This window comes from Anabrus simplex, chromosome 7 (genome assembly GCF_040414725.1).
Source record: "Anabrus simplex isolate iqAnaSimp1 chromosome 7, ASM4041472v1, whole genome shotgun sequence".
In the NCBI taxonomy this organism is placed as follows: domain Eukaryota; kingdom Metazoa; phylum Arthropoda; class Insecta; order Orthoptera; family Tettigoniidae; genus Anabrus; species Anabrus simplex.
The window spans coordinates 70,836,114-70,863,394 of record NC_090271.1 but is presented as its reverse complement, the minus strand read 5'-3'; the positions used below and the strand labels follow the sequence as shown (position 1 = coordinate 70,863,394).

The 27,281-nt window shown below is 37.9% G+C and overlaps 1 protein-coding gene across 2 annotated transcripts in view; it reads right to left on the bottom strand.

Annotated features, from left to right (window-relative positions):
- Positions 1 to 27,281, bottom strand: part of LOC136877254 (RNA-binding protein 25) — a 305,057-nt gene that overhangs the window by 150,573 nt on the left and 127,203 nt on the right. For both annotated transcript variants that reach the window (XM_067151122.2, XM_067151123.2), the window contains exon 9: positions 23,253 to 23,333. In XM_067151122.2, coding sequence (XP_067007223.1) covers positions 23,253 to 23,333 — 81 coding nt within the window. The remainder of the gene's footprint in view (positions 1 to 23,252; positions 23,334 to 27,281) is intronic.

Below are 27,281 nucleotides of genomic sequence, written 5' to 3'. Positions count from 1 at the left end.
TGTTTCTTCTTGGTCGCTGTTTCTGGCTCTAGGAAACCCTTAAATGAGTGTAGCTTTTTTCTGAAGGTGGTTCTATTGCGGATGTCTTGATGTGTGATGTTCATTTCTTGCAAATCCTTCTTCGTGTTAACAAACCATTTTTCATAAGAGCTGCCTTTCATATTGGGCTTATTGAAGTGGTTAAAGATTTTCTTGGCAAGTCTGTCATCAGGCATTCTTGAAATAAGTCCAAAAAATTTTACTCTTACATCATTGGTATGATGATGTATTTTTTACGATCTTGAGAAAAAACATTTTTTTGGTAAAGTGGAAATGAAAAATCAAAACTTATAGAACATATTTTAATTTTACATACTTTTAAAAGATGAAAATACATTTAATATAAAAGAAAAGTTTATTGAGGAACAATGTCAAGCATTGTCTAGTCGTCGACGTCACCTAGCAGTGAAATCCGTGTGAAAAATTGAAAAAAAAAAAAAAAAAAAAAAAAAAAAATTGAAATGAGTATATTTAATTTTAAAAAATAAATTGTATGTTTAAACAGAGGGCTAAATGATCAAAAAGTTTTGGTAATAGCTCAAAATAAATCTTACTTGCAATGATATGATGTCTTGATGATGCTGCAGTTGATTCAGGCGCTGCAGATTTTGCAGATATCACCGCGGTGCTCCGCGCAGAACGCAGTGTCGCACTTGCTGCAGTAGTTCGCTGTCATTCTTTGCTTTTCAGCTGGGCATAGTTTACAAGTTGTTCTCTTCTTATCCATCCTAGGAAGAGCTGGATCTGCTGCTTCTTTTCGGCCAAGAACACTGAAGACCATACTTCTTAGCTCCCTCGGAAGATTTCTGATAGTGAAGCGCTGTTCTAGCCACGGAAAAACCAACTGCTGATACAACTGATTCAAATAAGCTGATCTTGTCATGGTTTGTTCTTTTCTAGAACTCAAGATCCTGTTCAAAATAATAAGTGAGTTAACTCCTCCGATGTCGATCAAGTCATAAAAAATGCAGAGTGGGCATCTTTTTGTTTTCCTTGCACTAGATCTGACTGAAGCCATTTGGTCAAGAGTATCTACTCCTCCTTTGGTCTGGTTGTAATGGTCAATCATAACTGCTTTGCCACCTTGATTCACTCCCTTGTCTTGCATTGTGGAAATAAGGCAAACTACCTTGTTCTTCTTAGCCTTGTGCGATAGAAGTGTTGTCGTGTTGCTGAACAGGTATTTTGCATCACCAATGTCCCTGTTCTTTGTTGATCTCATACTCAAAGGTATCTCTGGTTTGTTTAGGCGGATCGTTCCTAAAAGTGTCAGCTTGTAAGGTGCCTTGAGCAATTCATCAGCCAAACGGTTGTTATGTTGCGGTTCGATCCATGAAATGGAGCCGTTAACTTTTTCACATAGTAGTGGCAAAGAGGGCCTTCGACAGTTGTGTTTTGCTTCCCTAAGTATGGCTCAGCAACTAACATATACTTAGAACCAGCATCACAAACCATAACAATTTTTAGCCCATATTTAGCTGGCTTTTTAGGCATATACATTTTGAATGGACATCTGCCTCTAAATGCAAGCAGCTTCTCATCGATGATGAGATACGGGCCAGCCTCGTAGTTGCCTATGCATGATTTCATGAAAGCTTCCCAAAGGTCCCTTATCGGTGCGAAGCGTTCCGTCGCTACTCTCTCAACTCGGGTAGTTTTGTCATCGAATCTGAGACAATCTAATAAAAACTGGAATCGCTTTTCACTAAAGGAAACTCTGTAAACAGTACCACTTACAGAAGGATCAAACATTATTGCTGTATTTAGGCTATTGTCCTTGTGGAGAGCAGAGAATATTAGAATTCCCAAGAGTGCCTTTATCTCTGTGGGAGAGGTTTGACTGTTTGAAAACTGAATTGTTTTGTAGTTGGCTTGCTTTCTCACTATTTCTTCATTTGTATGAGTAACGATTGAGTCCACCATAGTGTCAGTAAAGAACAACTGAAACGCATCTAAAGGGGGTTAGAACATCTTTACCGCAGCCTTTAGGCCGTTGTCGGATATTCACAATATTTCTAGGGGTATTTCTTGTACTTACGGTTGGAGGATTTTCAGTCCAGGAATAACAGTTTTTTTCCTTTGATTATTTTTGTCGTTCGTTGTGGAGTCAAGCTTGCAGATCCTGAAGAACCAGTAGTAGTAGTAGTAGTAGTAGTAGTAGTAGTAGTAGTAGTAGTAGTAGCAGCAGCAGCAGTATTACTACTATCAGGTCTTGATTCATCAGATAGAGTTGTAACCGATTTTGTCCCAGAACTACCAGAGGGACAAGGGGTGTCAGGAACTTGTGTAGTAGTGCTGTATGGGCCAACCACTCCTGATGTGTACATTGAAATCTTTTCATTTGTTGAATGACCACGACGTTTTCTCTTCAATTGTTCACGAAATTCATCATTTGAGGATTCATCTGAGGTTGAAGGTATATAGTCGTCACTCCCAGAGTATGCTAAAATGTTATTTTCTGACTCACTTCCGCTATCTCCTTCATCTTCATCGGTATCAAAACTATCACCATTTAAAAGTTCGTCAATCTCCGATGGTGACAAAGCCAGTTTATAAAAAAACTTGTAATTTAAAAAACAGCATAAAACTCGACAAAAACAAATAAAAAGATATACTTAATATAGCCTATGGTACAAATTTTCAACACACTAAGTCAACAACAACAACAACGACGAATATTTGATCTAACAATTAAACTTAAATTGAAACACAACACTATGCAAAATAGTTACACCATCGGTATGATATCGTAACATTCACGAACTGACATCAAAAGCTCTAAAACAAGAGCTTCCAGCACGATGGTTGCATGTGCACCGAGCTTGTGTGTTGAGTGGGGGAACACATTGGGAGGGCCGGAAAAGTCCGCGCAGAAACCTGTTCTATGCAATCAAATTTGTGTTACGTTTCGTAAAAATTACGACATCATACCATTCCAGGGTTAAGTACATCCACACTGGAATCACTTATGGTTCTGAAGACAAAAATGTCATCTCAGGGGGAAGTATGTTTCAAGAGAACCTACACTGAAAAGCAGCTGCTGGGTGCGAAACAAGTTACAAAGAACTTTTTATCGCAGAACTAACAGGTAATGAACAAATTTTATTGTGTAATATGATATACTTTAGAATAGATTGCTATACAAAAGGGCGAACGGGGTGCTTTGGATCTGACTCGTAAACGTTTACAACAGGGGAAGAGTGCGAGAGTTAAAAATGGGATTATTGATAACCCCCTTCAAAGGTTGGCACCTCTGGTGTTGCCACGCTTCTTCATTCACAATTACCATACTACAGCATCTTTAAATTTTACAGACAGAACTTATGGTAGTATTGTGTACAGTAGTGGCAGAAGAAAAATGCGGATAGCGCAGCAGCCTGACAAAAATGACGCACCGGTGAGTATGTTGTGGAGTTGAGCTATGGAAAATTAATCATATTTCGGTATATTTTTTTTACGGGAATAGTATGAGGATTTGACCTCGTATGGTAGTTACTATCTTCACTGATCGAGATGGGATTCAAACACAAATAACTTTTAACATATGAAATATCATACGCTGGGCATTTGCAAGATTAATTTTTTCAATTTCAGATAAAATACAATAACAGATGGGGAGGTCATTCTGAACATTCTAGACAGCTTAGAAAATGATGATTTTGATGATGACCCGTTTTCAGATTCAGGTGAAATACAATTAGTGCTTACGGGTGCTGTTGATGGCAATGACAGTGATCAAGACGATGGTCCTAGTGATGATGATGATCGTGCTAAGGCTAGGGACGTAGGGAAGGGGGTACTTAGACAGGAAATGGAGGTCAGAGGTGTAAAGAAAACTACGTGTGGCTCAGAAGAGTGACTCGATGTATGCATTTCTGAAAATTCAGAGAGAATATTTACTGCAGCTGATGAGAATCAAATACCTCTACAGAAGGCTCCTACCACTACAGAATCCATTGATGTATCTTCCAAATGGAATTATTTCAGGAATCCACAAAAGAAAGTAAGAAATTGGTTAAATAAGGACCTTAAGAAGTCAGTCAAGTTTGCAAAGAGAGATGTGCCAGAACCATCATGCGTTCAAAAGTGAAGTGTCAGTAAGTTCACTCCAGTGCTTTGTTCAGTTCCATATGATGCAGTGATTACTAAATGGTGATGGAGATAATCATGAAAACAAACAATACAATGTTTTCTGTGGTTACTGTTAAGTTTCTGTTGTATTACAAAAACAACAGTAGGCTTCAAAATTCGTTTCAGATCATGCTAATACATCATATGATAGGTAGGAAGTAGGGACTTTCCCCGTGAGTATTCCTTGCCCCAGAGGGTTCTGAATTATTTAAATTCCATCTATAAGATCATTTTTCTGTTTTTAGTTTTAATTTATGTTGCAATAAATTATTTTTGTTCTTAGTATAAATATGTTTAGTGTAATATGTTACACCCTACTGCCCAGCATATGATAAATCATACGCCAAGAAAATTGTCCTTAAAATTGAAATATTCAGATATTTTATGTTGAAAAAAGTACAAGAAAACTTGAAAAAAATATTTTCTGGGCATTAATGGGTTAAGCTTCAAGATTTGACTCTTTCACAATGTGAAAGCTCTACAGATCACATCCACACAAATTAAATAGTTGAAAATATATCTGTAACATACCAAGCTGAAAATCTTCATTGGTACTTCAGATGTTCTACAACATGGTCACACTACAGCCGAGGTCTGCATAACAGCCACTGATACATTAAGAGTTGTGTCACAACAATCCTAGGCACAACCAACCGGGTCATCGTTTCATAAAAAAGGAGGTGTTGTAGTGGAATAAACATGTACAAAACATTATAAAGACATTAAGCCTATAAGACCTGGCTTAAGACAGGACTCGAAGTGGATTGTCAGCAATACAAACCAGCTCAAGTTAGCAGGAAAGAGTGAAGTGGCACAAAAGTAGACCACACAAAGATGTCTGACTAGCTGCACACCCCAAAGGGTGCTAAGAAGGTCTATCAGCTGGCAAGGAATCGCTACTGCTCCACGCAGGATATTGGGCAAGTCATAATTGTGAAGGATGAAAACCAGGAACTACTATGAAGACCAGGAGAAATCCGCAGCTGTTGCAAGAGGAATTTTGAAAAAAATCTACAGTTTGGACATGAGGCGGCTCAGTTTCTTGCAGACTTATATTCAAGAGAATTGATTAAACAAAGCTCTTCCCATCTGGCTTTCTAGCATTACAGATCCAATACGGAAACGTAGAGGTTACTTCATCGAGGGCTCCAGCTACCGCCCAATTCGCCATGCCATACAATGAAAAACTTCAAATGTGTTCTGGACTCTCGTCTTCCCGACCCAGCTGACATCATCCTAAACCAATGTAGTTTCGTAAAAGGCAAAGGGACCATTGATGTAATATACACACTATGCCTTCTAACGGAATGATACCATGATATACAGAAAACACTTCACCTGGGTTTCTTGGATCTGGAAAAGGAGTTAGAGTGGCACACAACCTGATCTGGCATGCCCTAAGGATGTATGGAGAAGTTTATGTTCAATGGACTCAGATCCTTTATCTTAATGTTACTAGCCAGGTCTAATATTACAAGTGATTATTTTCATTTTGACCATATTGAAATTCAATTGTTAAATGTTAAACATTAATTTATTGAAACCACCTATTCAATACTGGTTGAGTCTAATGCGCCACAGGAACCTCGGTACCTTTTGACATCCTAGTTGGTATTTATCAGGTATAAGCTTAATCTCCAGTTCTGTTTTTCCTGTGCCTGGATACCATAGCTGTGGAACAGCTAGCTCCAAACCCTTGGACACTGGTTTATACTGATGATATCATGGGTGCCAGTGAAATTCTGTAAGACTTACAGCAATTAATCCAACGCTGGAAAACTCACTTTGATGAATATGGTTTGAGACTAAATCTGAAGAAGACTGTGTACATGGAGTGTGGAGGGCATAATGATAGGTCAATTAACATTAATTGCACTGACCCCCTAACACATATGATTTTGAATATTTGGGATTGGTCACGGAAATGATGCTTCGATGGCCAGTGGGACGCATTAAACTGGACCATGTCAGAAATCGATATGCGAGGATGGCATTTGGTGTGGCTTCAATACCCAAGAAATCACAAGTCGTCTGAGGGGGTAGAGCCATGTATTGCGCACCAACGGCACTTCAGTTGTTCAACAAACATTTTAGAAGCTTGCTTTAAAGTTATCAAAGCAGAGACACTTTCCTAAATCGGTTTCTCTGCCCTATGTCAGGACAAAATTGAAGATGTGTCTTTTCACAAATTACAGAAGCACATATTAAAATCCTGTAAATTTTCAAGTTGTAGATGAAGGAAGAAAAAGATTCCAAAGAGAAAGTTGCATTATTATTTTTTTATTTTACATTTTAGAGCCTACACTGGACCACTAGTCAATTAATACAAAGGATTTCTTGATTTCCTATCAGCCCAATATTTTTTCATTCTGAGAGATGCTGCCTTCCTTTGTTCTGTTGAAAATACCCTCATATTAGATCTTTTATTGATCTTGGTCTGTAGACTTGTGTGCATGTCTTGGAAGTATCTTCATTTTTCTGTTTTGTTTTTGAGATAGTCTATTGTTATTTGTAGTTCTTTAATATCCTCCTTAATTTCTGTGATCCACTTAATCTTGGTCTTGCTATTCCATAATGCTTCCATTATTCTTCTGCTAACTCTGGTGTCACGGGTTCTGATAAGACGTCCAAAGAATGACATATGTTTTTTCCTAATCGTGCTCAATACTGGTCCAATTTCCTTTTAAACTGTTTTATTTGATGCCATTCTCCATTTTCCATTAACTTGATACCATTTATTTATGCATGTTTTAATTCTTCTTCTTTCTGCCTTAAGTATTTTGTCTGTTTCAGCTGTATTAGTAGTTTTAAAAATGGTTTCACTAGCATAAGTTATTTTTGACTATGTGACTGTTTTATAATGTCTTAATTGTGCTGCTATTGATAAGCTTTTTTTTAAATTTATGTAGTCTTGGTAATATAATTTGCCTCGTTTAATTTATGTATTCTGTTATGCCAAGCTGGTTTCTCATCAAAATTATGATTTCTCCTAGATACTTAAATTTATCAACAATTTTGATTTCTTGCCCATAAATTCTGATTTTATTTACCAGTGGGGGATGTGTAAACATGATCTGATTTTTGTGCTATTTCCTGTAGAGATTTAATTTGGTGTTGAATTTCCTGGATATTGTTAGACAATAGAGCAAGGCCATCATCAAATCCTGAACAGTTGTAACTTACATTTTATTTGCAGCTTCCAACTTTTATGTTCTTTGGGTTGACCTTGTACCATTCCCTTATAAATTCTAATGCACAATTAAACAGTCATCACCATCACCTATTTTCCGCTCCAGCAAGCTGGGCGCGGGTGTGTACGAGCCTCTTCCAGTTCATCCTGTCCATCCACAGCTGATGTTCTACCTTTTGCTGCCAATTTACATCACGTTTGGCAAGGTCTTTGAAAATTTGTTTTTTGCAACTATCACTATCCAATCCAAGTTGTTGCCGAATACTTTCATTCCTTATTTTGTCTCTTCTTGTCTTTTGGATACATGACCAAAGGAACTTCACTTCAGTGACCTGTAGGCAACTTAGTGCAGATCTAGTCAACGTTGTTGCTTCCAGTCCATATGTTGAAATTGGTACAACATACGTTTTGTACAGTGTGAGCTTGCAAGCTTGGGGAAATGAGTCATCCCAAAGTAACAGACGAACGGAGTGGTAAAATTTTGATGCAGCTTGCATTTTCGTCTCTACTTTTAGGTCCGTGTTGCTTCAAGATTGTTCTAAACTCATTCAAATCCACCTGAAAATTGAAATTCTCAACATATCTCGCCAATCAACACGTGGTTTCAGCCCTACACTAATATTGGATCAACATTGAAATACAGTATTTAACATTAAGAATTTCATTCTTCAGGTTCCGTATTGAATTGAAATACAGAGCTATAAGCCTATTGCTCATGGTAAAATGTTTCGTAAAATTTGCTGTACAATTAATTTTATAAAAATTTGGTGAAAACAAGTTGTGTTGCTCATAGTAAAATTATTTTATAAAATCCGTTGAAGCATCAGGATAGCCATCTATGAACTCACTCCTGAACTAGGATGTGCGTGTGCTGCCATCGATAAACTTTAAAACCAAGAATCAGCTGTTCAACTTACAGTGTGTTTGAAGTATTGCTCCAACAAACAAAGCAAAACTTGCTGCTGTAGCTGCAATTATATGTTGTACAGTGGTAAAAAGAAAGAAAAGAATGCTAGGAAATGCTGGACTCAGGTTGGATCAAAAGAAGAGAAGAAGGTAGAGGATTAGTGTCCATGGTCGAAAATTAGTTGAGGTTAGAAGACCAGCATTCATTTAAGAATTCGGCGATTGTGTTTTCTGCCCCTCTTCTTGCATTTCTGTTGTGGTAAAGTGGCGTTTTAACTTCGTGCAAACAAGGATATTTCTGGTATTCGTCCAGTAAAACACTACCAGCTTTCTTAGTCCACCCGCATCCTGCCATTTTAGAACAAAAAGTTTGTTTACAATCGAGCTTCACAATCTTCTCACGATGTAGCGCCAGCATCATTGTGATGTCAGCTTCGCTGATTGGCTTGTTTCATAAAATTAATTTTATGGAATAGAACATGTCCTATTTTACGAAAAGTTTTATAAAAGGTTTTATAAAACTTGAATTTGACTGTGAGCAACAGAAATTTTCTAAAATTGAATTATTGTACAATAAATTTGACAGGAAATTTTACCGTCAGCAACAGGCATAATACTTATAGCACATCATCAAATTAAGCTGTTTTAGAGCAACTGTACAAGGACTGTGACATTAGATCTTTTATTCTAATGGAAGAAAATCTGTATATTATAGATGGATCTTAGATTACATACTATGAGAAACTGTTTCATGGTAAAATTGGACAATGATAACTTATTCTACCCACGTAAAGAGAACACTATGTTGGAAATCAGCTGTTAGTTGAGTATTTTAGAAAGTGCCTAAGGACATAAATTTTTAAAGCAATGCACTTATTACTCCTTAAGGCTAATCTTACATACTTTATAGCTGTATGAGTTTTGCCCTACAAGAAAGATTTTATCATAATGGGTGTTACAGTTAGTTTTATAATACAATCAATAGCGCAAAGAGCTTTAAATTTAACATATATACGAATGTTTTATGACGTGTCTATTATCCCATAAGGATTAATCTAGTCTCTCTATTTTAATTATATAGATTTAAAGTAACATACGTGATTATAAAAATTTACAATAGTTTAGAATGCTCTGTTCATGTTCTCACTTTGGTATAAGCCTTCCATGTAGCTACTTAAAAAAAGCCTTGCAACAATTTCCTAGGCTGATGATGGCACAGGAAGGTGCCGAAACCGGTCCCAAAATGACAGATAATAAATATGTGATAATTTAATAATTTCACTATTTTATTGTATTGAACAGGTGGAAACCTTTATCCTTATCTGTAATTGTAAAGCTCTACTTGAAGACGGAACGAGCTTCGTCAAATGTTCGTACTTGCAAAACATCTACAATATATCCAGGGTTAGATGTTTGTTTATTTTTTACTTTTTTTGAGTGTATCGCCGAACAGGTTTTCGTGACTTCCCTCAGGGCACTGTATAATCACTGGGCTTTCAGGCAGGAATCGAAACTACTCCTTCTTAAATAACACAAATTTAGTATTTTAATATGATCATATATGATTATGTTATTGAGAACAGAACAGATGTTGCACCTTACATACATAAAGCCTTGGGAGGTATCGCGATTGCCTATTACTGTTTTGGTCTTAATATAAGACTGGGAATTTCATGTTTTAGTGTTAAAATGTTATAAAAACTGCAGTCGTTTCATTTGTGCATGTTACATTTAAAAACTTTTTATCATTTCGCACTTGTACCGACTCATAGCGAGCGCGCTAGCAAGCTGAACTCAAGGTCGCGAATAATCGTCATTTCGAAAGTGTAATACAATTTGACTGTGATTAGTGACTGGCAGAATTGAATATAATGCATTTCATTTTTGTGATGTTTAGCCAAATTGTGGATGGTTCATTCGTTCGTTCGCGGATTTTCCGTTTTCCCGTGTTGCAGTTTTTTTTTTCTGGGGTCCCTCCAAAAACGGAAAAACGTGGTTCCACTGCAATAATATTGATTTTTTATGTCCCCACTTACTTTCAACAAATTTGGGAGATGCCGAGAAAAAAAAACCCACTAGGATATGCGTTAAAAAAAGAGAACGAATGTACGAAATGAAACAGTATGATAATAAAACACATTACCGCAGTTTGGCACGCTTTCAACAGCACGGCTTTATTCAGAAGGAGTGGCTTCTGCTACACATACACTACCTGGGAATACCATCTTCATAAATGCGCCAAACTTTCCTGTTATTGTTTTTATTGTTTCTATTGTGGAACTTTGGATCTACCCACACCTGATCTCAACCTATTCAGGGATATTCATGTTGTCCAGTTCTCTTTGTAGCCAGGCAGTAAGCATTCAGCTACTATTATCTGTCCAGGGATGTAGGGAGACCTTGTTTTCCATAGCTGTAATCTTGCTTTTTTCAGCTGATCCAATTAGTTCCAGTGAAGTACGTAAAAAATACTGTTTCTGGACTTCAGTCTCTGAGTTGGGGGTATATGATCATGTAGATGAACATTTTCTTGTTCAACTAGTGTTCTCTCCTTGTTTGCAGCCACGTCTCTTCAAATATATGGTGGTGCAGTCCCTGCAAGCTGATAAAGCTTCTCGACCAGTGTACACTTTAAACAGCTTGTCACTGACAGGTCTCATTGAGAGCCACATCCACCTGTTTGATATGAGATAAGAAACAAACGGGACATGCATATTCACAATGGATTAAGATAGAACCATTGCTGGTGTGCATATAGTTTGTGGTTGACTATCCCACTTCAGTCCAGCCAGTTTGCACAACAGGTTATTCCAGGTGGAGACTTTCTGTTTGCATTTCATACAGTGTTTCTTGAAAGTGAGAACTCTGTCAAGCATTACCCCCAGATACTGTGGAGTGTCACAGAACTGTAGCTCGATACCTGACCTCATGACTTTCAGCTTTTGATGTGCTTGTTTGTTTCTCAAATCTAAGGCACAAACTTCTCTCTTTACTGGATTAGGTCTGAGCTGATTTGTACCATAATAGCTGGATATAGTCCATTTTCCTGTATCTCCATTGGCTACACTGCCCCTGGAAGTTGACGAAAAGCGATTCTGGAGAAGAGTGTAATTAGCCTCGTCAGCCTTTGTCAAATTGAAGACCTTGGCCAGATGTTGTTGACAGCCGATAAATCTACAAAGGCTTCACCACCAACCTTCGAGGATTTAAATCAGTCCTCTATAAACTGTGCGAGATTCAGAAGTAGCTCAGTGCAGCTTTTACCGGGATGGAAGCTGGCTTGCTGAGGTACAGTACAGGGTCAGTCACTGGTAAAATGCCATTGAGAACCACTCTTTCTAGTAATTTGTACAGGTGACACAGAAGGTCTGAATTCTTTTGGATGGTTCCCTTCCTTATTAGGTTTCATTTGGGCAATTACTCTGTTCTTTTTCCATTTCTTCAGTACCTGACTTCTGCTTCTACAGTTGTTGAAGAGCTGCAGAACCCATTCCTTCTTTTTTGGTCCAAAATGCTTAATCTGTGCTGATCAAATGTCATCCAGGCCTACTGACTTGCTATTTTTACGTTCTTTAATAGTCTTATCCAGTTCCATCATGTTGAAGGGTACAGTAGAATAGTTCCTTTCTTCCATGCACTGTTCATATTTTTGGTGTTCTGACTTTATAGATTGTCTTTCTGTTCAGAAGTAACTGATGTGCAGTTTGGTTTGCGTTGATGTTAATGTGTCCAGTGGTCTTCATAGGATCGTTGTTACGCTGCTTCAGTAGTCTCCATGCTTTGTGACTGTCTCACGTCAGGTCTAGATCTTCTACAGTTCTGATCGACTGATGGTTACCAGCGTATAGATAGGGACAATTTACCACTTTCATCCAATCAGAAGATATAGATTTCATGCTAATGCTATTACTCTGTGAAGCCATTTCATCTCTCCCTTCCCAGTGTGATTCACCGTTTTTGGTCAGATTTGATATATTCCTGCTGCTTTAGCCACTGTAGTTTATTTACCACCCTTTCCACTTCCTCAAGAGTAATTTCATTAACATCATTATTCTCCTCTTTGTGAACTTGTTTGTTTGGCACTTCAACAGAAAGATTTCCTTTTACATTAAGAATTTTTTAAAATATTTATTCTGCTTGTTCAGTGATCTACAGTGAATACACCATGTTACCCAAAACTCAATTCATTTCTTATTTCCCTCCCTTTTTAAGAGTATCACAGGGCAGAAAGTCTCCCCTGCCTTGCTACCGGCGCAGCGTGTCGGCATTTGAAGTGACGTCATCTTCATAGCTATCTCGCGTCAGTCATGCTTCATTCTCTTTGAGCCATGCACTGCTGTCAAGAGCATACGAGGTCCCGTCTTTTTGAACCCTTTAAAAATAATTTTGTTCCGAACTATAGAGTCTAAACAGTGTAAATATATTCCCAGATGGTCTCTGATATTCCCAGTTGGTGTATATGTAGCATAAGCTACTCCTTCCAGATAAAGCCGTACTGTAGAAGGCATGCCAAACCATCAGCTGATAACTAGCGTATGTTTTGAGTTTTACTTCCGAATGTAATACATAGTAACTGGAAACATTCTTTTGATAACTGTGGCTGTTGAAATACAGACCCTTCTTATTAACTCATTGCAGACCGTGGACGGCGTAAGACGTTTAAGCTTGCTCCTATGCTGCGGGCCGTGGACGGCGTTAGACGTTTAATGTTCCGCGCGAGGCAATGCTGTTTATATTCGTCATCTATGCATTCTTACACCTTAGTCAGCGTTACTGGTTGTAGCAGGAAGTTGGTCGACCTTTTTGAGATAACCATCGCGTTGAGTGGGCTCATGTTTGTCTTAGCTGTTTTAGCGGGAATATCTCAGCACTTCCTCGCGCGTCAAGCCGGTACTTGAGATTCCAATGCAGTGCGTGTCGTTCTTACCGAGTGTAGTATAATGGCTTATAAAACAAAGTTTATTATGGAAGATTAATTATTAGATATTGTTCACAATGATTATTCTGGTGATGAACTTATTCCTGAAATAGACTCAGATAGTAAAAGTGAGAGTGACGAGGAAATTCCGATTCCCGAATCCGATAGGCCTATAAAGAAAAGTGAAGTGCCTGATGCATATCATCCTAGTTCTTGTCCACGCCTTCCACCATTTACAGAGGATTCAGGTATAAACATTCAAATAGAAAATAAGCAGTGTATTTTGAGTTACGTAAGTATTTTCATGAATGACGAATTTTATCAGTATGTGTGTGAGCAGACCAATCTATACGCAAGTCAAGTGATGAGTGCGGTGCCCCGGCCTTTCACAAAGAATTCGATCATGCAGTCGTGGAAACCGATTAGTCCAAAATCCTGATATAAAAATGTACTGGACCAAAGACCCTGTTTTTCATACTACGATATTTTCTAAAACAATGTTCCGAATACGCTTCCTTCATATTTTTTCATTTCTTCACTTCAGTGACAGTAATCAGTATGACGAAAATACAGATAGGCTGTATAAAAATAGACGTATTTTAAAACCTGTGACACCAGATATCACACCCTAAATATTTACTAGAGGTAAGCACAAAGTATCATTTTTCTAACATTTATAGTTTAGGAGTAATTGTAAATTGTATTAAGTGATGCACATCAAGAAGGCCGGGCATGAAAATGGCTGGTCCAGGCATTCAAGTGTCCCACTCAGAAGCAGGTACTGAACGTGTTAAATATAATTAAATATATTTCATACATTTATCACATCAGGATTTGCGTAAACAGCTGTCCATGATATAAGACAGACCCCATTGTTTAGGTTAGGTATATTATCGCCCTGATATTGCCAAAAGTTATTCGACAGAAAAAATGAATGGGTGAAAACCATAACGGTATAAGTAGCATTTTCGTCATTCAGAGAAAAAGGCATTTAAACATCGTCACCACTCATATAAAGCATGCTATTTGTAGTTATACCAACCATCACTAGAACGCAGAATATTACCGCTATAACTTGTATCTCTTTGCTTGTGAAAGGATACATCCTCCCGGAGTTACATCCTGCAATTAACTCATTTTCTTAAAAATGTAACTTACACCGTTATGGTTTTCATCCATTCAAATAAAAAATAAACAACAGGAAAATATACAGCATTTATTGATACCTACAGGTGTGGCGGTAATGCGTTTTATTATCATAATGTTTAATTTTGTACGCTCATTTCGTTTTTTAATAACGCATACCCTAGTATGTTCTGTTTGGCGTCTCCGAAAATCGTTTAAAGTATGTGGGGACATGAAATTATTATTATTATTATTATAATTATTTCTTAGGTACGTTGGCGAGTAAAACAACCGTTTTAATTGGATAGCTTTTATCACGTTTTAAACTTACTTCTCTCCAAATATATACCTATATTGGCCCGAGTTACGAGATATTAAATGACCACTTTGTTAATGATCTCGCCTGCTGTAACTTATAAATAGCAACAGCCACAAATATTTCTCAACTAAAGTAAACTCATTTCCTCATCCCGAGGTGGTACAGCTCTTTTTAGACATACCCCCAGTGGAGGGGGGTTACATGTACCGCTTTTACCGCATATCAACCTTCCTGCCATTCATAAATCTGTCAGTGCCTAAGGTACCAGGAATCGAAGTCAGACCCCTGAAAACAGCAACTAATTGTGCTAACCATTACGCTGGCAGACATTATTAACTACAAAAAAACAGACATATTGCATACTTGCAATGCGCAGGTTGGACACGAAGCTAGGCCTAATCATCTATTTGTGTGACGTCATCAGAGTTGCAATAGACCTATGCTACAGAGGCAGACATTTCTTAACAACGAAACACAGATGTACTGCCGGGATTCGACGCGTTTTTCATTGCGTAGGTCGTACGGACGAAACTATTCACAAATTTGTGCAAAGTCATCAGAGCTGCAATAAGACTTGTACCTGCTTCAAAGCAGAATCGTCATAGTTCTCTGACAAATTACGTTTGAGGGTCTTATAGGCGAGATTTATTTTTTTCATTTTCTTCGTCTCGAAAAACTAGGGGGGTCTAATACACGCGTAAATACGGTAATTCCTCTGATGAGGTTGACTACAGGAAGGGCATACGGTCAAAACTAGCTACGAAGATTCGTCTCTCTTTACACTCGACCGAATAGAGAAAAGGGATAAGGGTATCATATTATGCAATATTGATACAAAATAATTCAATGGCCAGTCATTTATCTCTCTCAGTTAAGCAGTAGGCCTACCACACAGTAAACTTGATCAAACTGTCTTGTGCCGCTAATTTCCCTGCTACCAGCCTGTCGTCACTTCGACGTCATCTTCTCTGCAATCGAGACCGAGAGCATTTGAGGTCCCGTCTTTCTGAGCCTTTTAAAAATAGTTTTGTTCTCAACTACTGTGTGAAGCTATTCCCAAATGGTTTCTGGAGATGGTATTCCCAGCTGGTGTATGTGTAGCAGAAGCCACTCCTTCTGAATAAAGCCGTGCTGTTGAAAGCATGCCAAACCACCAGCTGATAACCAGCATATGTTAAGAGGTGTATTTTCAAATGTAATACATAGTGACTCGAAGCATTTTTTTTGATAACTGCGTCTGTTGAAAGCCAGACCCTTATTTTTTCATGTCTCTGCACTGTTCTCTGCATTTGGCACATCAGGATTTACCTAAACGGCTGTAAATGAGATAAGAGAGACCGCATTGATAAGTTTAGGTATGCTATTGCCCGGACAACATGAATATCCCTGAATAGGTTGACATCAGGTGTGGGTAGATCCCAAGTGACCTTAGCGAAATGGGGTTACATTGATGCTAAACAGATCAAGTGTGAATGTGGGACAGACCATACTATACAGCACTCTGCCCATCCTCCCTTACAGAAGATGAACTCTTTCAAGGCACACAGAATGCACCTAAAAGTTTTAGTCAAAATGTGTGTAATGTGACTGAGTGTAATTGTAGCCTTATATTCTAGATGTTGTTTCTGACAAACATAATAATAAACAAAGAACAAGACGATTGCAACAACTATTGAGGTACTTCGTTTATCAGTATACCAGGCTAAATGCTTATGGGCATTTCAGAAATAAGAGTGTAATGAATGGTGGATAGTAAAATGGATGCAAACCAGTGGAGTTTCACACCACAGAGGGGCTATCAGGACCAGAATTTCAGTATGCGTCCAGTAATTGAAAAAATGCTACAAAAGAAATAGACGGTAGTTACCTATGCTTAGGTTTCGTAGATCTAGGGAAGGCCTGTGAGAGAGGACCAAGGGAAAAGATGTTGACTGCATTGAGGGATTATAGGATCAGGCATAGGTTATTACAGGCAATCTCAGGTATTTACCTGTATACTGACATTCGTGCCACGGTAAGAGGTGATACCAGAATTAGTTCTTGGTTCAAACTAGTTCCAGGGGTTAGATGAGGCTGTAATCTTTTGCCATTACTGTTCATAGTTTCCATGGTTCGTTTACTGAAAGGGCAGTTCTTCCTTCAGGACATAGCCTCCAGATGTTAGGACTAAACTTGCATAGAAATGTTCAAACATAGATTGAAAAGCAAAAGAATTAACTTTTTCACCTTCCCTAGTCTGTTTACTAGCCAGATTTGAACATATCTAAGCAGACAGGATCCGTTTCGTAAATTAAATTAAAATCCCATTGAATATTGAATTTTCACGACTGCATTGTAATCGAAACAGACTTTCAACGTATTAGGTCGTGTTACGTACATGTAGTACGTGTTGAAGAGATGTTAAGTACAGAACAAAAATGGCCAGCCGGACACCAGTGGGATCCGAACCCACAACCTCCTGATTTCGCGTTGGTTGCTCTACCAATTGAGCTATGGTGGCCTAGGCCATCTTTGTTCTGTTTGAAAGGATCTGAGCTACAGGTCTGGCACTGCTGCTAGCACACTGTAGAGTGTGTTTAAGTCGCCCGTTGTGGGGCATGTCAATGAATATTGAATTTTCACGACCGCATTGTAATCAAAAACAGTACAGAACATCTCTTCAACACGTACTACATGTATGTAACATGACCTAATACGTTGAAAGTCTGTTTTGATTAAAATCCCATTGTTCTCCACCAGGATCCCATGTACTAGAACAGTTTCCACATGAAAAGTATAACATCTCAATGATCAGATATTGTACGCATCAATTTTCAGGATGATTCCATCTATTTTAGGTGGTGGTGGCGGCGGAGGTGATTGTTTTAATAGGAACTAAAACTGGGAAACCATCCTTTCAGTCTACTGTACTTTAGATGAGAAGATGATACATCACTGAATTACAAAAATTAGTTTCCTCTTACTAAGTGCTGATATTATTTCATTCTGACACTCCCTAATATTTTAAAATTAAAAGAAACAAGAACACAACTGCCTCAACAAGGAAGAGAAATGTCCAAGTATTTGATGTGTCCATAGCTCCAATGCATAAGCAAGTTGTTCCAAATCTCCACTCCATCCTTCTAAGTTTGACTAATATTAGCAATGAAACAGGAAAATCCTATCTGTCATCATAATTATTTCCCAACTCCAGTTTCCTGGGTGTGGTGTACAAGCGCTCGCCATCTCCTTCTGTCTTCATACATCTTCTGATCCAGTACATCCTCCCATTTGTATCCTCTCTCCTCCACATCTGACCTTACAGTCTCTATGCAACGTTTTCTTGGTCTTCCCTGTGGTCTTCTTTCTACGAGATTAAGGTCTAAATATTTTCTGGCAGGTCTTTCCCTGTTGATTCTTATTATATGCCCATACCACTGAAGCCGGCGTTTCTTTATGACACTGATAATAGGAACCTCAATACCAGCTACTTTCCTACTCACTTCATTTTTGATCTTGTCCTTTCTGGTTGTTTGGTTCATGGTTCTAATGAATCTCATTTCAGTTTCTTGGATTCTACTGAAGTCTTTGTTTAGTAGGGTACATGTGTCTAAACCGTATGTGATGACTGGTATGAAGTAAGTGTGGTACATGATTGTTTTCGCTTTCTGTGGTACTTTGCAGTCCCAGAGAAGATTTCCGACTTGAATGTAGAAGTTCGATGCTTTCTGTGTCCTGCTGAGTATTTCCTGGCTAACAGTGTTGTCTTTCGACATTGTGCTTCCGAGGTACTTGAAGTGGAAAGATGATTCAATTTTTGCTCCTTCCAGAAATATATCTGAGCTTGTTCCTTCCCTGTTGATGGTCATTTCCACTGTCTTTGTTTTGCTCATCTTCAGTCCAAAATTTTTGAATGTGTTGTTCCATTCATTAAGTTTCTTCTGAACTTCAGCTTCGGTCTCTCCCCATAAAAGCACATCATCAGCAAATACCAGGGCGTTTGGTTCACTGTCCATTTTCTTGATAGATTTGATGACCTTGTCCATTACTATTATGAACAGGAGTAGTGACAGAGCACTTCCTTGTTGGACACCACTCTTTGTTTCAAACAATTTTGATCGTCTGTTGCCTATCTGGACACAGCTGTAGCACTTCTGGTATAGCACCTTGATTTTGTCAATTAAGTACTTTGTGGCACCTTTAGGTCTTCCAGAGATTCCCACATCTTGTTTCAAGCAACACTATCGTATGCTTTTTCAATGTTCACAAATGCAATCAAATCTGTAACAAGTGAAATACCCTATTGTATTATAGTTAAAAACAAGTACAAATTTACTCATCTGCTGACCCGCCAAGTCTAACAACACCCGGGCAACTGGAGTGCGACATAGATGATGATGATTATGAAATACTGTATTTGTGTATATTACATACCCTAATTTTTTATGTGGGAATGAGGGAGGAAAAATCCCCGATTATATCTCGCAATGGCTTTTCTTTTATATCAGTATAAATATGAGAAGGTACATTCCATGGCATGCAGGCCTGCTCTCAGCTCAAGGCTGATGTGTCACCCATATTTCTTCCCTTACCTAGTTGCAGCAGCTCTCTTGACTTGCTTGGTGAAAGGAAGGTAGGTAATTCTGGATCCTAGGGTATTAACCAGCCTAAGGAGCTAGATGGAATGTAACACTGTTGAACTGGCTGCAAATTTCGGAATACCAGTATACAGTATGTGCGAGACATGAAATATAAGATCGACTCCAGTGTATTACGATGCTGTAGTTTGATTTCCAGAACGACTTCACTTACAGGCAGGTTATGAAAGTGTTTGAATTGTGGAGGAACACTGTAATCATGCTATAGGCTGAGAATTTAATGTGACAGTTTAATGACATTACACTGATGTTCAATAAACAGTTTCAGATATAATCATAAAACATAACCGTGTTACATGATGAGTGCTAGTAATAAGCCTAACATTTCTCTTCTTTGTCTGTGGAGATAAATGGATGTGGAAACATCAGATGAGTGTATCTGGCTATGAATGGCGTACTACAAAAATTTAATAGCTCTGTTAATATTAAATAACGCGTAACAGAATATAATAAAAAGCTACCTAGTATGTGAAATCATGAGGATTTATTACTTTTAAAAAGTATCTTAATTCTAATCTAAATTTAATTTATTGATTACCCCATATACTCTGTACCCCAATATTTAAACTGAATTTTCAGAAAAAAAAGATATGGGCGCATAAATATGGTATGAATCAAAAGTTTTTTTAAAGAGTAACTTCTCAGAGCTGTAGTAGTAATTGTCGCAACTTAACTGGAAGGTAGAATAAAAACCAGCCAGCATGTTACAAGAAAGGTTAAGATGATTAAGGATAGAAGTAGTTGTTGCTCAACAATCTCTGACACAATGGTCTCAACATACAAATCTCTATCCAAAACAGAACAGACTGCCTACCGAATTTTCATCGTGAGAGTTTCATACCCCATTAACTGGAATTCAAGTGGTTAAAAACTTTGAACAATCTTGCATAATTCCAGAAGAAGGTTAATAACCTCCCAGCATAATCCTGTCCCTCAGTTTAACATGAATGATAATATTGTTGATTTTATATCCCACTAACTAATTATACAGTTTTTGGAAACACCCAGGTGCCAGAATTTTGTCCCGCCAGGAGTTCTCTTACGTGCCACTAAATCTACCAACACGAGGCTGACGTATCTGAGCACCTTCAAATATCACCAGACTGAGCCAGAATTGAATCTGCCAAATTGGGCGCAAGAGCCAGTGCTCTACTGCCTGAGCTAGAGATCACCTTGAATATAGTGAATGATACAAATATCTGTGAGTGGCACAATTAAAGGACAATATAATCAGGAGCACAGCATGTGAAAGAACCATGTATATTAAATATCTGAGGAGTATCAGGAGTTGCATAACTGGAGAGAAAATAGCCTTAGTTTCCAACACCATACTTATTCTGGAATTATGAGAACCATAGTAAACATGCACGATGGAAGAAGAGCACACACACTGAACAAGATCAGTCAAACTGAAGACTTGCATAACACACCGAGCAAGAAATGTTCGCTGTACACAGAAGCCTGTGGCACTGATCTGAGAAAGGATCATGTGATATAATATAGATGGACAGCAAGATCATTCTACTGCCCAAGTGGTCTGTACATTGACTGCAGAACAGAATACAGTCTTGGTCAGAGAAGATCATGTGTGACTGTCGCATTGAAGCTAGGCTGTGATCATGGATGCTGCTAGTCAGACTTCTACTCATGTCTCACAACAGTATAAAACAATCACCATGATGGCGTTAAAAAAAAAAGAGGGTGAAGTGTTGTGTTCAGAGTCGATGGTAGATTCTACCTTCGTGCCAATTCTGGCTGTTAAAGTGTGGACGTTGATTTTGTGAGAGACAACTTCCACAATATAAAAATAAGAGACACAAAGACCAATGCTTATAATCCTGAGTTGGATATCAACAGCTTCTGACTTTCCATACGGAACATTCAGTGCATAGTGTATTCGGAATGTAAAATGTTCTGTTGCCTTTCATGTAACAGCAAGACACGCAATTCCAAGAGGACAATGGTTGCTCCTATAATGGTAGTATAACATGATGTGCTCTCCAGTGTGCTCATGAAATCCCCCGATCAGTATGAAATCCCCTGATCAGTATCATCACTATCTGTCATCTATAAAGCATATGTGGGTCAGTACTGAATGGCATTTGGCCTGGTTCGTGGCACACGCTAAATTTTTTGTCAATCTGTGCCAGCACGAGGAAGGTGCATGGAACTCCATTCCGCAGGATGACATTCGTCCCCCTTTAGTAGTTAAAAAAAAAAAAAAAAAAGGTGCAGCCCACAACAATGTGGGAACAGGGTATGTGAGTACTGAAACTTTCAATATGCCGTTGTACGGACATGTTAAAAAAACTGCATGTTGAACTGAGATCTGAGGAAGGCTATCAGAAACACTTGACAGAACATCGCTCAAAATGCGCAAGCACTTCTGGGTTTTTAGAGGAAAAGGGGAGGTAATGAACCACAATTGCAGACTGGATCTAATACCATACTAAAGACATAACTAGAGGCATGAAAATGTTGCAAATGATAAAAACCATGATATTTTAATTAGGTTTTTCACTTTCCATTACATTTTGTCATAATTACACCCCTTAAAGGCCAGTTTCATTATTGCACTTTAATGCTATAACCCGACATTACGGCAATAAACTGTATTCTCAGTAAAATATGACTCTGGTTTCAGAACCGTACTTGGGCCAGTGAGTTACAAAAGCATGAAAGTTTTAAACTCAAGATAACTTCTACGCAACATGCATAACGACGGAGTCCTACACCTCATTTTAATGAGAAAGAAACAATGTACCCAACAATAACATGTGATTTCGATATGACACAGTTGATGCAATAATGCTGTCATCTCGAGGGACTAAAATTGACACCCAACTCAGTTAACAAACAGAGCAGGTCTCAACATTGGCATGGAAGCACATCGTGAGAGGCATTGTGTGATTCATTTCAGCAAGTTCAGCAAAGATTTGAGAAAATTGTGGTGTAAAGAAGAGTGAGAAATAGCCTCGTTTTGCAAAATATTGTTACACATGGGCAATGAATGGCTTCAATGTTATCAAAAACGCATTCGAGAGAATAGAGCAGTTTCTCAGAATTTTACAAGTCAAGTCGCATGAAGAATTTACTAGTAAATTTTCTCACATTCTCTGTTTAAACCACATCTATTTCCATAGTTAAAAATATCTATCTATGCAATAAAGAATAAAAATGTTAAAATAAATGTTCTAGTTTTCAAGGATATTGGATAACCTGCTTTCATACTAATGACGAATTCTGGATTTCACAATATATTCCCATTTCATACTTCCTTTTTTTTTTTAAATTTTTAAATTACAATTTGTTTCATGTTGAACCAACACAGACAGGTCTTAACGGTGATGATGGGGTAGGAAAGGGCTAGTAGTGGAATGGAAGTAGCCGTGGCCTTAATTAAGGTACAGCCCCAGCATTTTTCTGGTGTGAAAATGGGAAACCACAGAAAACCATCTTCAGGGCTGCCGACAATGGGGTTCGAACCCACTATCTCCCGAATACAAGCTCACAGCTGCACGACCCTAACTGCACGGCCAACTTGTTCGGTACATATTTCTTTTAATGAGTTATTGTTTTAAATCAATTCTGTTGTAAGACTTAATGATTTGATTATGACATTTTTTGAGAACACCTTCATATAATTATGATGACAAGTTGATTGATAAACCTACATAGTAAAGTTCTAAATATTTTTTCAGAGCTATGTTCTTATCCCTTGGGGAATAAACAAAACAAAAGGCTTTTGGCCACAAGATCAATGACCTGAATATACATTCTCACTCTGTTCTACACTCTAAAACTATATGAATCCGTCAAAAAGACAAAATTGGAAAGAAACTCATGTAAAATGTATTAAAATTCTTAAGATTAAATGATATCTAAACCACCAGTGTAAACACACTAAACAAACTTCCATTGCTATTTTTCAATAAAAAGTCATTATAGCCTAGTAGTGAATATCAAATATCACAAGTAATAATTTACCTTCATGATCTCTCGGAACTTTCCAATCTCACGAGTAATCAGGTCTCGCTTGCCCTCTTCAATGTCCACATCTTCCAGGAGCTGAAAAAGAGAATAGAAGTAACAAAACGCAAAAATAGAATCAACACAGTTCACATGTTTTCAAGTTGACTGTAACAAGACTGACAAGTCTGTTTGGTGTTCTACAAACACACGACAGTACATTTTAAACCCAGATCCAAGATATTTCTTAAGGTGGCAAGTGTTTCATGTAATTGTGTACATAATTTGTCATTACATTTTAGGACAACCTATTGATAATTGCCGTTGTGTGTATAATTTTGTCATGATATTTTGTCATCCTATGGAGATGTATGTAGGCAATCCTGATGATGCTTGTTAAGAGATTCCCAGTGATTTAATTATCTACAAGAACTGATGACGACTCCAAGGGAGACAAAACCGGTCTTTACTTAATAAATTTCAAATATTTTACATTGTGTTGAATGGTGATCCCTCAAACTCTATTATATTAGTTATACGTCAACACAGAAATGAAAATCATAACCTATGATTGTATAAAGATGTGATTAGCTGCCAACAAGGTACTGAAAGAGCAACAAATACTGCAGTTAGAATGTATGCAAAAGAAAAGAAATTAATTTCTTGGAAAAGAGAAGAAAAAGGTGGAGTGTTGAGTTAAATAGTAAATAAATAACGAACCTCCCATTGCCCAGTCGAATGGTGTGCTCCTTGACACGGAGTAGTGCAAACTAAGTTGTTTGTTTGGTGCAGAGAACTGGAGCCCCTGATGGGATGGGGCAAGGAAGGAGGAGCTGGGGAGGTAGGAATAGGAACCAAGGTGGGAAGGGTAGGGCCCTCATTTGTTGGGGGATTGTTGTATTGATCTATATGGATGTGTATGTTTTCTAATAGGTTAAGCTAGGGGCCTTTCTGTGCAGAACGAAGGATTTTTAAATCTTCATTAATCGACGTAGAGTTATGGTTGAAATCTTTCATGTTTGTGCTCATAGCTGAAAAACAGTTGCACTTGATGGCATTTAGATGCTCTTGATATCTTATTGTAAAATACCTACGAGTTTGCCCAATAAAGAAAGCTTTACAAGATTGACAATTAATTCTGTACACTCCCAAGATATTTAATATTATTATTATTATTATTATTATTATTATTATTATTAACAACAACAACAACAACGGAGTGCAGATTAAAAAATAGATTGAATTATTATTGCTCTATTATTGGTTATTATTATGATGCTATTATTATGTTTATTGAAGATTTTGGTGATGGATGAATGATGTTATTGTTGAATGTGAAAGAAGCATAGCCTTTATTCAGGGTTGGATCGTTAATTAAAGTGGTATTAGGCTTACTACTCATTTTGTTAACCCTACAAGTGCCAATGCTATATTCTGTAGTGTCATGTGATAATGCTAAAACTGTAGTGGTTTAGAAAATATTTTATAAAATTAGTAAATATTATCAGAAAACAATACAATATATGCACCATTTTGATCAGAAAGAGTTGTTTCACAATAAAAACACATATAACAATGAAAATATTGGAAATAAAAGATCCTTTATAGAAAGCAAACTTTTTGTTTGGTTTCAATTTTTGTTATCTTGAAAACACAAAGTGAAATTGCACAAAAAATATAACAAAACAAAATTTTCCCCATACAATGCTGAAATAACTCTGAAAGTTTCATGAAAATCTGTAGGCAATTAGCACTCCTAGAATAATTTGTGTTACAATAGGGGAAAAAGAAAACATTCACTTTTCCTTGCAGCTTTTCTGATTCTACTTCCTCTTCCTGGGCTTTCTGCCTTTTGTGTCACCTTGCTCTGAAGAAGTGCTCTAATCGATCCCAGAATGTTTCATGGACTCCCACATTACATCCTGGCTACCAATGAATGGATCGCCTTCGCTTTTTTCTTGTTGCACATACAGTGCACTTCCTCAGTTGTTTGCAATGGTGTATAGTCATCTGACAAATTATCCAAACTTCCCTCAACCTCACCTAGATTTTCGAAGTCCTCAGAATCATCTATCCCACCAATTTCACTAAAGTCACTACCCTCATCTAAAGCTCGTAAAATATCTGATTCGGTCTGCAATGTTTCTGATTTCGATACTGCTGTTTTTGTTTACTACAGTCACATGGCAACTACTAGATACAAGATTTATATAGACATGAAACTATCAAATACTACCAAAAGTGACAATAGTGATGATAAGTGTGAACTATAGAGACAATGAAGTTGATGTAGTACAAATATTTCACCAACAGATGACATAACGTGCCAGCCCCGTGGTGTAGGGGTAGCGTGCCTGCCTCTTACCCGGAGGCCCCGGGTTCGATTCCTGGCCAGGTCAGGGATTTTTACCTGGACCTGAGGGCTGGTTCGAGGTCCACTCAGCCTACATAATTAGAACTGAGGAGCTATCTGACAGTGAGATAGCGGCCCCGGTCTAGAAAGCCAAGAATAACGGCCGAGAGGATTCGTTGTGCTAACCATGTGACACCTCATAATCTGCAGGCCTTCGGGCTGAGCAGCGTTCGCTTGGTAGGCCAAGGCCCTTCAGGGGGTGTAGTGCCGTGGGGTAGATGACATAACAGTCAAGAAAAAACACATTTACTGAGGATGTCAAAAAGCGATCCTGGCACCACTGGAAGGCGCAGTGAGCCACTTTTAGAGATCCTTGGCACTTCTTGGGTTAATTATTTTGTCTGCAAAATGTTTGTTATAACCATTGCTTTCAGCTATGGCATATATAGCTATTATTTCATTATTGAGATCTTTACGGGGAAGAGGGATCTTAAAGGCTCTATGCATCATATTATTAGAATCACTATTATCTAAAGGCTTTGTCTTGTCGCTGCAACCATTGATCTCTCTGCGATCCTTTTCATCTCTCCATAACCTTGGCATCCCATCATCTCAACTACCTTTTCAATGATCTTCTTCCATGATAGTATTAATAGTCTGTGTGGGTTTCCTGTAAATTTTGGAAGATAATTTTTTAAATTATTATTATGGCTGACAGTGAGGTCCAAATACAGTAGAAGTCCGATATAGCGAGTATGGCCTATAATGAGAACCCCGTTATACCAACAGTGTTGTGCTGTCCCTTCAAAATTCCTATATTAAACTGTGTATTATCCTTCGGTTACAGCGAGAATCCTATCAATGACGCATCCGTTATTACGAGCGATTAAGCACGCACGATTTTTACCGGTACCAATATTTATGCACCCCAGCAATTATCTTGCAATCGATTATCTTCGGTATCGTTTCTTCGCTATGTCCACTAGCGAGTTCTTTCGTCGACAAACGAAGGCGATGTCGGATCTATTAGTAATACCCGTTGCCTGCTGTTCTGTAAAGAAAATTCGAAATGAAAGAGAACATATTTTCGAAATAAATGCGTAAATAACGTGTCCGATAAGATTTCTTAACTTTCTAGAAATAAAGGCTGACTAAATGATCGCTTAATTTTAATGTCAAGTACTGAAATTAAATGAAAATGGGATACACCTCGAGATATGGCAGCTTGCATAATTGATTTCACAGGTTAGTTTACATTTTCTCGCATCTGGTTAAATTCAGAAAGGTTATTATCATGTAAATTTATAGCGAGAAGGTTATAATTTCTCTACTGGCGCTTGAAGTATGCTTTCATCATATGTATAGTACAGTTAAGTTAGGATAGGTGATGCAGTTTGAATAAAGAAACTTAAACGTTCGCCACAAAATGTGGTGTATCATCTTTGGTACAGGTATGGTACAGTTTTCATGCTACGTGCATTTGCAAGCTTTCTCGTCAACACTCGAAGGCGATGTTGGAGTCGATTAGTATACCCAACGACTGCTGTTCTCTAAAGAAAATCCGAAATGAAAGAAGATAACAAGTTTTCGTAATAAATGCGTAAATAACGTACCCGATAGCAGTTGTTAACTCATTAAAAATAACAGGTGAAGTAATCGATCTCTTAATTTTAATGTTATATACCTACCGAAAT